Source organism: Zingiber officinale, chromosome 8A, assembly GCF_018446385.1.
Source record: "Zingiber officinale cultivar Zhangliang chromosome 8A, Zo_v1.1, whole genome shotgun sequence".
In the NCBI taxonomy this organism is placed as follows: domain Eukaryota; kingdom Viridiplantae; phylum Streptophyta; class Magnoliopsida; order Zingiberales; family Zingiberaceae; genus Zingiber; species Zingiber officinale.
In genome coordinates this window covers 92290733-92307177 of record NC_056000.1, presented here as the reverse complement: position 1 = coordinate 92307177, position 16445 = coordinate 92290733, and the positions used below count along the sequence as shown (strand labels likewise).

The 16445-nt window shown below is 40.0% G+C and overlaps 1 protein-coding gene across 1 annotated transcript; it reads right to left on the bottom strand.

The window, feature by feature from the left end:
* Nucleotides 1-7017: 7017 nt before the first annotated feature.
* Nucleotides 7018-10802, bottom strand: LOC122011060 (fibrous sheath CABYR-binding protein-like). The gene is made up of 4 exons (XM_042567500.1): nt 10793-10802; nt 10379-10669; nt 7386-7553; nt 7018-7289 (listed from the first exon to the last, which is right to left on the bottom strand). The coding sequence occupies exons 1-4, from the start codon at nt 10800-10802 to the stop codon at nt 7018-7020; spliced, it is 741 nt and encodes a 246-aa protein (XP_042423434.1).
* Nucleotides 10803-16445: the final 5643 nt, after the last annotated feature.

Below are 16445 nucleotides of genomic sequence, written 5' to 3'. Positions count from 1 at the left end.
CGAGCAAAGTCAAGGCACTACAGAACATGGAGCCACCTCGCAACATGAGGGAAGCTCAAAGATTGACAGGCCGAATCACAGCCTTGTCTAGATTTATTTCTAGATCAGCCGATCGTAGTTTCCATTTCTTTAAAATACTCAGAAAGGCTAATAAGTTTCAATGGAATGAAGAATGTGATAAGGCTTTCCAAGAATTGAAAGATTATTTGGCTACCCTCCCTGTATTGGCTAAACCTATTGCAGGAGAAACTCTGTGTTGGGTTTTTCGGGCCGCGAAAACCACTTTTCGCATCGCGGAAACCCAGAATCACCCAAAGTCGTAGATCCGTGCAAGGAAAAACTGAATGAAATACAAGTACGAGTTTCAAAACTTTAGATCTACTCCTAGATCTATGTGTTGAGAGCTTTTACTTTTGAAGCGTGCCCTCGCAAATCCCGCTCGTCCAACGGTACACCGGATCTCGAGAGTGTCAACGTAGACACTCCTCTAATGATATCCACACGAACAAGGAGTGTCTCTCACACTCAAAGGATGGAGAAAAGAGCCCCAAGTGTGCTAGCACTTTCTAGAGCTCTCGAATGGGATTAGAAAGGAAGGAAAAGAGGATGCAAAAAGGAATGTCATACACTCAAGATGTAGTATCCCTCCTTTGTGACCTTCACTCTTCCTTTGCTCTTGGAATTCACTCAACCACCTTTTCCTCCCTTGGAAGCTCATGGCAACAGCAGCAAAACAAAGAGAAAAGACCAAGGAAGAAGATGGAATGAATGCACACATTATTACCACAAAATCAAAACCCCTCCTCACATTTGTGTGGCCGGCCACACAATGTAACCCCCTCATTTAATGTGGCCGGCCACATTAAGTGGTATGGGTGTGTAACCTCCATGAGGTGGCACACCATTATGAGGTGGTGATGATGTGGCAAGGATGTGTCATGCCATGTAGGATGAGTCAACCTACATGATGTGGCAATGCATCAAGTCAAACTTGATGTTTCAACTTCCATTTGGTCAAGTCAAAATTGACCAATTTCTTCCTTGTTGAGTTAAATCCAACCTTTGATTCAAGCCAATTTCAATTTAATGAATCTCAATTCATTAATATAAATTGACTCAATGAATCAAATTTAAATTAGACTCATTCAACAATTGAATCTAATTGAGTCTAACTCAATAAGTCTAATTTGAATCCAATCTTTGGTGCATCTTATGAACCTAATCCAATTGGTTCATCATATGAACCTAATCTCCATCCACTTGTTCTTTGTGTGTGACCCAATAGGTTCTTGTAACGTTGGCAATGTTTCTAAACTCCTTTAGAAACATAAGCAATGAGCGGCATCTAGCAATACATCATTGCTACCCAAGTTACAAGAATGTTGAGATCCAACATCACCTTGTGACTATTAATTGTGACTACTCACAATATATGACAAGTGTCCTTCTATTCTAGACATCTAGATTGATCAATGTGAGGCATAGACCGTGTCATCCTCTGACCAATCTAAATCTTGAACTCCAAGTAGACTCACTTAATCAAATGAGCTCAATATCTCATATTGACTCATTTGGGTATGGCCATACACTTCGTGGTCTTACTCTATCAAGAATATCGATGTCACTCCCGTCATATAGGAGGGATGGATCCCATCTACATCACTCACATCCCTCTGCATAATTCGTTACTTACCCAGTAATCGCCTTTATAGTCCCCCCAGTTACGGGTGACGTTTGACGAAACCAAAGTACATAACTCCTTATGTAGGGATCCATGGTGACTTCAGGTCTAAGGACTAATAGTCATACTAATAGCCACATGAGAAAGTATATGACACTCATATAACGATCCATGATACTTTCTCATGGCGGGTCATTCAGTATACATTCTCCAATGTATACCCATGTGTCAACTTGATATCTCCATATCCATGACTTGTGAGATCAAGTCATCGAGTTGACCTACATGCTAGTCTTTTTGCATTAACATTGTCCCTGAACGTTAATACTCGACTAGGAATGATTTAGAGTAGTGTTCCCTATATCATCTCACTATCGGTTCAACTAACCGATTGATATAGGTGAGAACCATCTACTCAAGGACATTATTATACTTAGTTTATTTGGCACCAATACAAGTATGTATAATAACCAAACAAATGCCTTTATTAATATACAAGAATATGATACAATGAGTCCATACAATCATCAAATGATTGGCTCTAGGCTCTAACTAACACTCTGTGGGTGTATTTGTCGGCTAATGAAAACGCCGTGGGTTCTGTATTAGTCAGGCAGGAAGGAAAAGACCAACAACCTGTATATTTTTCTAGTCATTTATTAAAGGGAGCTGAGTGTAGATACACTACACTAGAAAAATTAGCTTATGCTCTAATATTGACTGCTCGGAGGTTGCGCCCATATTTCTTAGCACATGAGATTATTGTCTTAACCAATAGCACTCTTGGATGGATATTACTCAACCCCGAGGCGTCGGGACGCTTAATTAAATGGACAACCGAGCTTGGGGAATATGATATTCAATATCAACCCCGCTCAACCATCAAGGCGCAAGCTCTAGCAGATTTCATCATAGAGGTTCAAGGCCCAGAAGAAGAAGATACCTGGAAGGTTTATGTGGATGGCTCTGCAACTAGATAGGGCAGTGGAATTGGTATTCTCCTTATATCCCCGAAAGAAGATAGACTCCAACTTTCCATCAGGTTGAACTATAGAGCTACCAACAATGAGGCAGAATATGAAGCTTTAATAGATGGCTTACAAGATGCTCAGCATGTAGGGGCAGCTCGAGTCCTTATATATTCTGATTCTCAGCTAGCAGCTCAACAATTATCAGGTAATTTTGAAATCAATAATGACAGGCTTAAGTTATATGCTGAAGCATTCGATAAGTTGAAGTCTCAATTCCAAGACGTAAACATACAAAAAATTCCTCGATCTGAGAATCAGGTGGCAGATGAATTAGCTAAACTAGCCTCTGCTGTAGTACCATGGAGTCTTGATCGACCAGTGGAACAGACTCTGTTAATTTCCTATATTGAGAGATAAACCGATATAGAAATTCAGGGTGATTGGCGAACTCAAATCATATTATATTTACAGCAAGGTCTTCTTCCGAAAGATACAGAACAAGCCAGGGTATTCAAGAAACGAGCTGCTCAATATACTATGGTGGGGGAGCAATTATATAAAAGGGCTTTTTCCAGACCCTTGCTCAAGTGTGTGGGCATAGAAGATACACAATTTGTTTTATAGGAGGTGCATCAAGGTTCTTGTGGTAGTCATATAGGAGGAAAATCTTTGGCTCGTAAAATCCTCTTAGCGGGATATTTCTGGCCTACTCTACATGAAGATGCCGCTAAACTGGTAAGAACTTGTATTTCTTGTCAAAAGCATCAGAATATATTACATCACCCTACCCAGTTATTGAGAACCTCTATAGTCTCGTGTCCATTTGATCAGTGGGGTATGGACATAGTGGGTCAATTTCCTATGGCTGCTGCACAGAGGAGGTTCATGTTGGTGGCTGTGGATTATTTCTCTAAATGGGTGGAGGCAGAACCACTTGCTAGGATTACAGAAGACGCGGTCATTAAATTCTTATGGAAAAATATAATCTGCAGGTTCGACATTCCTCATAAGTTGGTCTCTGATAATGGAAGGTAGTTTCAAGGTGATAGAATCCTAGACTGGTGTCAAAGTTATGGGATTACCCAGGCCTTCACCTCTGTAGCTTACCCGCAGAGCAATGGTCAAGCAGAAGTAACTAATAGGGAGATTATTTGAGGCCTGAAAACTAAGGTAGATCATGTTGGAGGTAGCTGGGTAGACGAGTTACCCAGTGTTCTCTGGGCATATCGTACTACACCTCGTGAAGCTATAGGAATCACTCCTTTCCAGTTAGTCTATGGAGGAGAAGCAGTAATTCCCATAGAGGTAGGAGTAGAGTCTGACAGAAGACAATTGTATGATGAGGATAATAGAGATCGACGACTTATGGAGCTGGACCTGATCGAGGAAATAAGAGATAAAGCTGCTACTCGTCTTATATCTTATCGACAGCGGATGAGATAGAATTATAACAAAAGAGTCATCCCCAGATTCTTCCAAGTAACGGATTTGGTTTGGATACGAGTTAAGCCTGTGGGAGATGTCAGTAAGTTAGCACCACAATGGGGAGGGCCTTATAAAGTGATAGAAAAGCTCACGTCAGGCTCATACTATCTCCAAGATGCCGAAGGAAGAATGTTGGAACGCCCTTGGAGCGCTAATCATTTGCAACCCTATCGAGCCTGATTTGATCCTACTGCTTTAAATATATTCACAGTAGTGAATTGAGATACTTGCAGTTTATGTACTTTGTTTCTTTTGATGAAAGCCAAGCAAGATAAATATTGACACAGGAAATAAATGTGGTTCATACAAATTGATAAGTATCAAGAGAAGCCTCCTTTATATTTTTCAAGCAGTAAAATAAGGGGAAATCCTAAAGGCCTATTCAGCTCCCCTCAAGGAATTACGAGCCAACATGAGGTTAGCCCAAATATTATACTTTCGTATAAACCAAAGTCAATCGGAAAAAATTCTATGAAGTAACCCGGACGGGACTTCATAGGAAGAACCGGAGACTATAAACCAAAGTCGATCGAAAAAATTCTATGAAGTAACCCGGACGGGTCTTCATAGGAAGAACCGGAGACTCTAAACTATTCCAGAGAAAAAGTCGATCGGAAAACCCTATGAAGTAACTCGGACGGGTCTTCATAGGAGAAACCGGAGACTATAAACCAAGATGAAGCAAAAGTCGATCGGAAAATTCTATGAAGTAATTCGGTCAGGTCTTCATAGGAGGAACCGGAGACTCTAAACTATTTAAGACCAAAGTCGATCGGGAAATTCTATGAAGTAACCCGGACGGGCCTTCATAGGAAGAACCGGAGACTCTAAACTATTCCAGAGAAAAAGTCGATCGGAAAACCATATGAAGTAACTCGGACGGGTCTTTATAGGAGAAACCGGAGACTATAAACCAAGATGAAGCAAAAGTCGATCGGGAAATTCTATGAAGTAATTCGGTCAGGTCTTCATAGGAGGAACCGGAGACTCTAAACTATTTCAGAGCAAAGTCGATCGGGAAATTCTATGAAGTAACCCGGACGGGCCTTCATAGGAAGAACCGGAGACCCTAAACTATTCCAGAGAAAAAGTCGATCGGGAAATTCTATGAAGTAATTCAGTCGGGTCTTCATAGGAGGAACCGGAGACTCTAAACTATTTCAGAGCAAAGTCGATCGAGAAATTCTATGAAGTAACCCGGACAGGCCTTCATAGGAAGAACCGGAGACTCTAAACTATTCCAGAGAAAAAGTCGATCGGGAAATTCTATGAAGTAATTCGGTCGGGTCTTCATAGGAGGAACCGGAGACTATAAACCAGAGCCGATCGGGAAATTCTATGAAATACATCAGGCAAGTTTTCACAGAAGAAATCAGAGATTTCAAACTACCACAAGGCATAATTAATCAGGGAATCTCCTGGCTTCGAAGCCTAATTAAGCAGGAATTGAGAAGGGATTCTATACGGGAGCCCAGATATATGAAAGTCTTTATTCAAAATCCGGCTGGGATATTATACTCAGCCTGAAGATCAATAATTTTATACAATTCCGTATCCAGTCTCAACTAAGATCATTCATCCTCAGGGAGATACAAAGCATACCGGATGTTACTTAAGGAAGAATCCATCAAGACAAGGCTTAACTCTGAAAGATGAACAAGGGATTTTCTAATAAAGTTTATATTTAGCAATCAAAAGCATGTCAGGAAGGGGTATTCTTAAACTAGCATAAAGGAGAAGCAAGTAAGTGTTAAAGTTTTCTTACACCTTGCAAGTACTTAATTACTCAGTATCAACTGCACTTTTTCCCACTGTCAGTTCTTACTTTACAAGTTTTTATGAATAATTTCCTTAAACATTTGGAAAAGGGCCTTTCAAATCTAAGGGTAGTTCTTCATTAATCCTGCGGCGATTTATGAAAGAAAGGGGAGGTTCCCTGGGTAGATATCCACCCTCTTTTAGCTGTTGGAGAACTCCCGATACGGAATGATTTAGCACACCCACTATCCTGCGAACAAATTCCCGGGAAAATGCTGGGGACTGTAAGTAAGCTTGCCGCCATTCTTCCCACCGACTCTTTTCCTGCTCCTTATAATTCTGGAAATCAGCTTGCAGCTTTGTGTTTTGTTCTTTTAAAACATCCTTCTCCGATCTTAGTTGTTCCAATTCCTTCTGGAGCAGTGATAATTCGTTATCTTGAGCTTTCCTCAGCTCTTGTTCCTGTAGAATAGTGAAATTATGAGAAGCCAGGTCCTGAGCTTGGTCAGAAAGACAGGCATTATGAAGCTTCTCTACTTTCTCTAAGATAAGACTTTTCTGAGAAGCATCTAAGAGAGCTTTCTCTTTTAGAGCGATCTCCAATCGAAGACCGGAATGCAGTCGATCCACCTGTAATTCTAAGGTTTTTCTAGCCAGCTCTTTGTCTTTTAATAGTTGCTGGCATTCTTCCAACTCTTGTTTTAGGATCCCCAACTGTTGATCCTGTAAGGCCACCTTCTCTTGTAATTGAGGCAGGTCACTAGTAGAAGAAGGAGGGGCGGCCCTCAATGTTTCCAATTGAGTTTTTAACTTCTGGTTCTCCTGATCTTTAGTTTCGAGTAGCTGGTCAATTTGTAAACTTGAGGCAAGTAACTAAACAAAAAGGCAAGGTAATTGGGAATCAGTAGACAAAATTGATAGCATGTAACCAGAAATGCTTACCGCTATTGCCTGGCGACTGTGACGGTCAGCTCGATGAGGAAGACTGAGGCCCCTTAGCTGCTCTTGACCTTGTGACCAAGATTCAGCTAATAAGCCCTGTAGTTGTAACGAGCCATAGCTAGACGGTTCAGAGGGTCGTCCCAATTGAGAAGGAAGACCCAAAGCTTGTCTGAACAAAGGTCAGGGAATGGAGGACACAGGAGGTAGAGAAGAAGAAGAAGACGCAATAGGAGGAAAAGCAGAAACAAGAGGAGCAGAAAAAGAAGTAGATGGAATCGATGGTAAGACAGGGGAGGGGGATTCAACAGCTGAAGGACTAATATTTGGAGAAAATCTCCGACAAGGCGTCCGTTTAGCTCGAGACCTAGAGGCCAAGGGGGGCAAGGCCAATGCCAAAGGAGCAGAAAACGCAGGAGGAATATCATCCTTCTCAGGAGTAGAAATCGGGGAAGCTGAAACAATAGAAGAAGAAGGGATAAGCAGGCCAGGTCTCATCATCCTAAGAGCAGGATTAGAGATAAGATGAGTGGGAGCTGTCGGGGCCTTACCTCTCTCAAGAGAGATGGGTGCTGGGATAAGAGGAGTTTGCACAAAAGTACCAAAGAAGTCGCTAAAAGGAGAAGTCCTAGTAAGATTTGGCTTCTGAACTAAGGTAACAAAAGGCTCTTCTTCTTCCTCTTCGGCAAGTGAGGCAGCCTCTGCCCGTCGTTCTTCCTCTGAAAGCAATCCCAGAGTAGAGGGATTAGGATCAGATCGGCGGGTATGTAGCCATTCTTCCCCAAGGCTATTAATAAAAGACTTAGTCATAACAGAATTTTTATACATGAAGGTTGGAAGAAGAGCATCAGCTACAATATAGATAGCAAACACCATTATCAAAAAGGATACGCTAATTAGTATAGGCAAGACAAAATAATTATACCTACCAAAGGAACTGTCCAAGGGAGTGTCAATGTGGCCTATCCCGAAAGGAAACATCAAACCCTCTTCGATCAGATGCGGCAAACTGAACTTTGCCCCTCGCAGTTTAGGTAGAGCAGACGCGACAGAGGGATTATTGAGAAGACCATGAGTGTCAGGAAGCGGGGGTAGGTCATGTATCCATTGAATAGGAAATGGAGGAGGAGAGGGAAGACGCATATAAAAATTTTTTTTATACCATTCACCTTGAGGGGGAATGCGATTAAATAGAATGACCTTGGGACGAGACTGAAACTTAAAAACACCAACATCTACCCGACGAGGGATGAAGAAGTGATGGAAAAGATGAGGAGACAGCGGGAAATCTAACAGTTTGGATACTCCAATGAAGCCTTTTAGAATGGAAAAGGATTGAGGGACGAACTGGTTGAGCGGGATAGCAAAATAACGGCTAACCTCACAAAAGAAAGGGTGAAGGGGAAATCTGAAACCTTGCAAGACTTGGTCCCTAAAGATGGAGATGCATCCTAAGGGAGGAAGGTGAGGACCCTCATGAGGAGCAGGACGGATAATGTAAGAGGGAAAACCATAAGTTGCCTGTAAGTCCATTTCTTCTGTATCTATGAGGTTGGAAGAACACAAGAGGAACCACGCCGGAGAAGAAACGGCCATAGAGAGAAGGGATTAAAAGAAAAGGAATTGAGAAGTGAAAAGATGAACTGAAGGAAGCAGAAGAAGACTCCGTAAACCCTTGTCCCTCTTCTAGTCCTGTGCTAAAACCTCTAAACAGAAGAGACGAAAGGGAAAAGGAGAATAAAAGGTGCTTAGAATGTCAATCGTCATAAATAGGTAATAATATCAGAGAATAAAATCAAGGGAAAGAGATGAAGTCAAATAAACTTCCTCGGAAAAGGTGTAAAGTTTCCTTAGAAGTAATTTTTGAAGAGACTTCATAAAGACAAAGCCAAAATTAGTATTATAAACATAGGCTCAAAGCATGGGTGTAGTATAATATAAGTTGAGCATCGGATATTGATCAATAGATGAAACTGGGTTAAATCGAACCATCCTGATAAATCGACCGGGACAAAAAGTAACCCAGATCCGTTGACTAAAGACTCAGTATAAGCCATCGCATAGGATGTGTAATGTTAATACCCATAAGACCTGACAAGGAGGTAAATCGGTCGATTAAGATAAATCGACCGATATCGGAAGTCTCATCGAAATATCGGGCGGTACTTATATATCGGCCGGGTTATTGGAGAATTAGTCGTAGGGAAAGATTGAGCATGGATAAGCCAAGTGACATTTGGTACATTTACATGAAACCGACAAATTATCTAAAGATAAAGTAAGATTAGCAATCCAGAGATACCGTTCAAAACCACATAAGTTTGTCGGAGGATCATGGCAAAGTCTCGATCCCCCTTTTTTACAATAACCGGAAATTAAGTTAGAGTTAGTTTTGGGTACAAATCAGGAGACCTTTCTTCAATGAGTCTGCGACGGTTCAGGAAATTGAGAGGAGGAACGCGCGCTAAGTAGCCCTCCTCTTCCAATTGTCGAATTGCTCCTTTGGCCCCTGCAGTAAAAGCAGACAAGATGGATCTCACAATCGGTCGGTTGAATTCATTAGACTCAATCATGGCAGTAGCTCGTTCTTTGTAACGAACATCGTCATGCTCCTTATAGACCACTAACGCCATCTGAGAGGTTTTCAATTCATTTTCCCTAGCAGCAACCTCGGCTTTGGTTAAATCAAGGGAACTATTTAGAGATGCCACCTCGTTTTCTTTCAATTGCAAGGCCTTCAACTTCTCACTCAACTCTGCTTCATAATTATCTTTTAACTCGCCAAGTTTTGAGGTCAACTCTTGATTGAGGTCCGTAACCAATTTGAATTGGGCTTCAAGACTCTCAATTTGAGTTTCAAGTTGCTTCTTGGCAGTAGCAGAAAATTCGGTAGAAGACAGTTCGGTAACTTGCTGTTGCAGCCTTTTGTTCTCCGATTTCAATTTTTCATTCTCAGTGTATAAGATGTGTAATAGTCAGGAGAAACCCATGTTCTCTAGCCACCGCTGGGAGCATATTCAAAACTGTGAGATAGTATTTTAGAAACAGAAAGCAGGAGTATGTAATCATACCTTATTCTCTTTATGAGAAAAGCGGTCAATCGCTTCAGGGATGGAAAGCCCCTCAAAAAGGGGACGAACCTCATCCCAAGAATTAGCAAAAGAACCCCCCAGTAATATGGAGAGGACAGGAATGGTAGAAGAGCCAGCTGAGAAGGAAGAAGTAGGGATAGATGGTGGAGCAAAAACCAAGTAAGAAGAAGGCGAAGAGGGTAAAGATCCTGAAGTCAGAATAGACAAAGGAAAAGTAAAAGAAACGTCACCAGAAGTACTAGTTTTAGGAAAAGGAGAGGTAGGAAAATTCAAGGAAGGATAAAGTTCTGCTAATGTGGGCTCATCGAAATGAAGACCAGTTGACACAAAATCTTCTGAAGCTAGCTCATTGGCAGAAAGAATGAGCCTCCTTTTTGGAGGAGGAGCCCTGGTTAGCTTGTGTCCCGGACGCTTGCCCGTAGAAATTTCAGTTATGGGTTTATCAGAGCTACCAGGGGATGCAAGCTCAATAAGGGGAATAGAGGCAGATGAGGAGACAGCAACAACTGCGGGAGACGGAATAGTGGAAGCAGGATCAGGGAGGATCTGCGCAGCAAGATCCCTAGAAGAACCTCCTGGAGCCTCATGAAGCCCCGACGAGCTAGGCACTTCGGCTAAAATAGTTGGCCCTTCACTTACAGGGGGAGGGGCCAGAGCAGCTAGGAATTCAGCCTCCTTAGCATGAAGTAGGTCCTCCTCCACGCGTAGTTCGTCATTGATCAAAGCATCATAGAAGTTCTCCACTGTATGAAAAGAAGAAACGGTTTAGGTAATTAAAAGCAGTAAAGAAGGGGCAAGATGTTACCTAAGGAAATGGGGTTATCAGGTTTGACGGGGCTTAAGCCAAATAGATATAGAAGTTCAACTTTCAACCATTTTGAAATAGAGAGCCGATGACCTAGTAGCTTCTCACAATAAACGGGAAAAGAAGGAAGCAGATGAAGCTCTCTAACATCGGGCAGAGGAGGTAAGAAGGATTTCCAAGCATGATACCAAGGGATGGGTCCGGGAAACTTTAGGAAGAAAAAACGGGATTTCCAGGCCTTGAGAGACGATGGCATATCACCAAAAAAAACCATTTTAGTTCGCGACTGGAACAAGAAAACACCAGGCTCAGAGAGTTTGGGGTAGGAAAACATGAAGAAATTCTGAGGAGTAGGAGGAATGTCTCGTAAACGAAAAAGCATATAAGTGCCACATAGATAACGAAAAGCATTAGGTGCAAATTGTTGCAGGGGAATGTCGAAATATTGACTTATTTTAATCAAGAAAGAGGGGATAGGGAACCTTAAACCCCCTATCAACTGATCCCTGAAAAAAGTCACGCAGTTATCAGGAGGATGATGAGGTCGATCATTCGGTGTTGAGATTATGATTCTATATTCCTTAGGAATTTCATATTGACGACGGATGGATAATCTAGAATTCTTATCAAAGATAGAAGACATATGGATATACCAAGGAGCAATTGCTTCCTCAGCCATGGACAAAGGTATAAGCTAGGGAAACAATAGATTACTTACTGGGGGCAATAAAGAGGAACGTCAAGAAGTAGCAGATACGAAGTTTTTTCGGTTGCAGACGGCAACAAGAGAATGGTGCCAGAGGAGAAATGAGGTTGAGAAGAAGACGAAGGGTTTAGGGTTCGAGAAATATACCACTATAGACAAAATAAAATGCTTTCTAGTCCAACGGATGCTAAGGATCAGGGGAAAGGAGCGAGTGGTTCGCGCGACGTGGCGGCCGGAAAAGGTAAGTGTCAAGTCATTTACATCGGATGTGACAGACCAGATCGCAAGGGGGTTGGTAGTGCCTCGAACATTCTCTCACCCGAGGGAAAGCCAATCACTAATTAGAAAGTTTCGAAAGAAGACGTGAATGACTGGGCATAGTAAACTGGAAAAGACAGAACTTTTTGACCATACCCGAGCTAAAGACAAAAATATTTTAAGAGTAAAAGTTTAGAGGAGTGACAAATTTTACTCTGTCCTTGTAGAATATGACTTAGTATTTATTGAAAATATTTTTTATATTAACAAGGGTAATTGTGGTTATATTAGATAAGTATGATATTGACGTCAGTCAATAAGATAACACCAGTTGATATAACATTGGTTATAATATCAAACTATAAGATAACCTCAGATAGGATAAATGATACATAGGATACATGAAGAAATGATGAACACAACACCACATTGTAAATAATATAGGGATTCAGTAAAAGCCTTTGATAAGATACAAAAATTTGTCTTTACACTTAGAATCTGATCAAATACGTAGCGTCACATTTCCTCAGGAACAGCAAACCTCAAATAGAAAACAAATATTACAAGCATAAAATCTTATAGCACTCAAAAAATTTCAATCACCACTGGATTCAAACTTACCATGGAGCGGAGATGGAAATAGCCCACTTCGTCCGAGCTTGCCAAGGCACATAAGAGGCAATATTTTACCCTGGACGAAGAAAGCAACAAAAAACAAAAAAGCTCAAGGGCAACGAGACAGGGGAACATTGATTCATTCCATGATGGAAAAGTAAATGTAAAAACCACTTCCCCTCTCAAGCCGTATGAGCTCAGCGAGTGGAGCAATCAAGTTTAGCCCAAGGGTAACATGTGCTGTGCCCTTCACACAACACCCATGGGTCATTTGGCTGCCCCTCTATAAGTAGTAAAAATTTCTCTGAAGTTTCTTAGGTCCTTCAGAGCACCTGCATCTTTGGATAGAAGATTTGAACTGTGAAGCTTCCTCTCTTAAGACGATCCCTTGAACCCCTGGAGTAGCAGGAGCAAAAATCCCAATAAACTCATATATAGATCTCACCTGGTCCAACAAAAGTTGCCTCCAAAAAGGAGGATCCACGACCATGGCCTTAGCAACAAAAAGTGGCAAGGAAGAAAAAGAACTGAGAGGGGTTGTGGGTGAAGAGAAGGTTATAGCCCTATTTAAAGGAGAAAAAGGCTCACAGGATTGCTATACTTAATTTATTAAGACAGTGGTACACAAAATCTGTGAGGTCATTTCAAAATCTGGAGCAGAGTCACGGGTAGGAAAAGACAAGACCATACTTATGTCTAGTCAGTCGTCTACACCTCCTTCAACTAGACTTAAGGGGAAGGCTAGTGATATGGGTTAGGTTTTAAGGGTCTTCAGATGAGGAAAGAAAAGGAAGAAAGAGTCAAAGGAGGTAGGCCAATAACGGACGAAACATACTTTCAGAACAAAGGTAGGCCAATATCGGTCGATACATGCCTGCCGTATGAAAGTAAGCCAATATTGGTCGGGACATACCTCCAGAACAAAGATAGACCAATATTGGCCGATACATGCCTGCCGAATGTAGGCAGGCCAATATCGGTCAATACATGCCTACCGTATGAAGGTAGGCCAATAACGACCGAGACATGCTTTCGGAACAAAGGTAGGCCAATATCGGTCGATACATGCCTGCCGAACGAAGGTAGGCCAATATCGGTTGATACATGCCTGCCGTATGAAGGTAAGCCAATAACGACCGAGATATACTCCAGAGCAAAGATAGACCAATATCGGCCGATACATGCCTGCCGAACGAAGGTAGGCCAATATCGGTCGATACATGCCTGCCGTATGAAGGTAAGCCAATAACGACCGAGACATACTCCAGAGCAAAGATAGGCTAATATCGGTCAAGAGGGTTCTTTCGAGCAAAGAACCCACACAGTTCCTTCAATGAATACCTTAGAAACATGTTGAATAAAATATTATTTTTTGACACAACAAAGATACAAATAGAAGCCACATGAAGAAGAATCATACATGAATATATCGAATAGAATAATTCATGATAGAGAATATATATTTTGGTGGGAAATATGCTTTCAGCTTGTCTTGCAGGCGCTAAACGACAAAGAAGGTACATCTGGGGTACAAAAAAGATTCCTTAAAAATTATCTTCCGCAAGTGCGCAGTTGACGTCATCTCATAACGAACTCTAACAAACCGGGGTCCACTTCATGGCTACGGAGGTTACATGAAGTGGTATAAAAGGGGGAATCCTCTCCGTTGGCTAGGTAAGTTCACATCATTGTGTACTTTCACAATCTTAATTTTCTGGCTACTGTTCATCTTCTTTCTTCTTCCTTCCTTGGCATCAAGAGAGATCACTAACTTGATCGTCGGAGGGCTTAGCCAGGGATTCCCACCTCGGTCTTAGGTCACTGACGATAGCGTTGGTTGGTCTCTTGTGCGCAGGGAGCCTCGGGAGCTTAGGAGTTCGACTTTCTCCTATCTGGACGGGGATTTCTTCCTACTTATCAGATTTCCTTCAGTGACTCTGGTTTTCTTCCGATCCGCTTTGGGTTTCTCGGGTCGAGGTTCTACCGACATTATTCTTCATCAGTACGGTGGGTTTCCTTCTTCCGGATCTCCTTCACGGTCAGCTTCTCAGACAGGATCACATGTATTATGGTATAGCATTATAATCATATTGAAATCCAAACACACTTACATACATTCCCAAGGAGCATAACTAACCCATCAAAGTCTATAACCTGAGCCATCCATATATATATTTTTTCCCACCGGTATAATCAAGCAATGAATCTGAAACTACTCATACATATATTTTATCATTATCACAATAAATCTACGGACTTGAAGCTACGCATGCCTAGGTTTTTCCAATAACATGATAAAGCATAGTAAATCAAAGCACCCAATTTTCTCCTAACCCCTAATTAAACATGCAGGAATCAACTCATCCCTATATCATATTAAAACCAGGTGGGTTGTGAGATGCAATTACCTGGATTGATCCCTATGCCTAAACATCAATTTCACATCTTATACGGAATTATAGAGCAAGGACACCATCCCTAAATAAATCCAAAATTTATCGTCCATACAATAATTTGGAGCACAAGAAGAGAACCTAAAGCGTGAGTATCATGCTCCCCAAAACAACCAAGAACACCAACCATGCTCCCCGAAATACACAAACTATAGAAACCAACTAAAGCATTAACAAAGTAGGGAACATGCCTTTAAGTATTTAGCTCCTATATCCTTGTCTTCCGTTGAATCTCTAGCACCGGTGGAGAAACAAAAAATGGGTAGGAAACCTTCTTAGGGCCGGTGGCAACATCCAAGGTGAGGCTTTTGAGGGTAAGGTTTAAATAGAAGTGAGAGCTTAGGACCTTGTCTTCCTTCTTATATGCTATGTCATTAATTGCATTAATTTTATACATATTTATATCAATATACTAATTTCATATTTACATATATCCATATATATATATATATATATATATATCACATATATATGGTAATATATTTAATTCATATTATAGTTTCTTAATACTAAGTCATTAATTTGATTTTTGAATCAAATTATATATTTCCATATACTAATTTCATATATATAAATATCCATGTATATATCACATATACATGGTAATATATTTAATTCATATATAGTTTCTAAATAATCATTAATTTGATATTGAATCAAATTATATATTTCCATATATATAAATATATATATTCTTATTTAAATTATAGGGTTTATATTATATATATTATTTATACTTTCTTTCTATATACAATACACGCTACATAAAATTTTAGTCTTGTATTTATTTTTTCTATTCTTGTTTAATTATATTCTATATTATATTAAATATATCCTATTATTTTCTTAATTTGATTCATCCAAATTCCATAATCCATAATTGAAGGTTAACTTGATTAATCCTTACTAACTCATCTATTTAAATTTATAATTCTTAATAAAATATCAATTCTAATTAGATTTCAGTTACTCAAATAAATATCCTTAATTAAATAACTTCAAAATCAAATTAAATTACAATTAATTCAATAAATCTCCTTAATTAGATAAATTCAAATTCTAATTAAATTAAAATTTAACCCAATAAATCCCATTAATTAATTAAGTGGTTTCAGACACTATAATTTCTCTCTCCTTAAATAAATTTTCGTCCTCGAAATTAACACTTACCAAGCAATCCTAGGTAGCAGTTTCTTATGTCTCCCAAGTAGTCTCCTCCTAGGTACAATTTGACCACCTAACCTTGACTATTTTTATCACCTTACTCCATAGCCTTTAAGAATGGAGTTCTTAGGCTGAATGCAAGATAACACTCAATGTCAAAAATTCCTATAATTATTATACCGCCCCCTTAAGTTCTCCTAAACTTACTTAGAAAAGAAAATTCAAAACTTCTAAGACATGTTATGTTCAATAGTTCGACTATGAGCATTAAGGTCCTAATTTTTTTTTTATAATAGTTGCTATAATTTCATTTGAAACTAAGGGAAAAAATCAGTATTAGGAGAGAAAATATTAGATTGGGCATAAAGTTAACTATAATATTTTGACATCCAAACTAACAATTAATTAAGTCTAAGTAGTTTTAATCAATGTTACCCATACTATCAAACCTCTAACTTGACATTTCAATGAAATTTTCTTTTCTTCATGCATATAAAATATAAAGCATTTAAACTTAC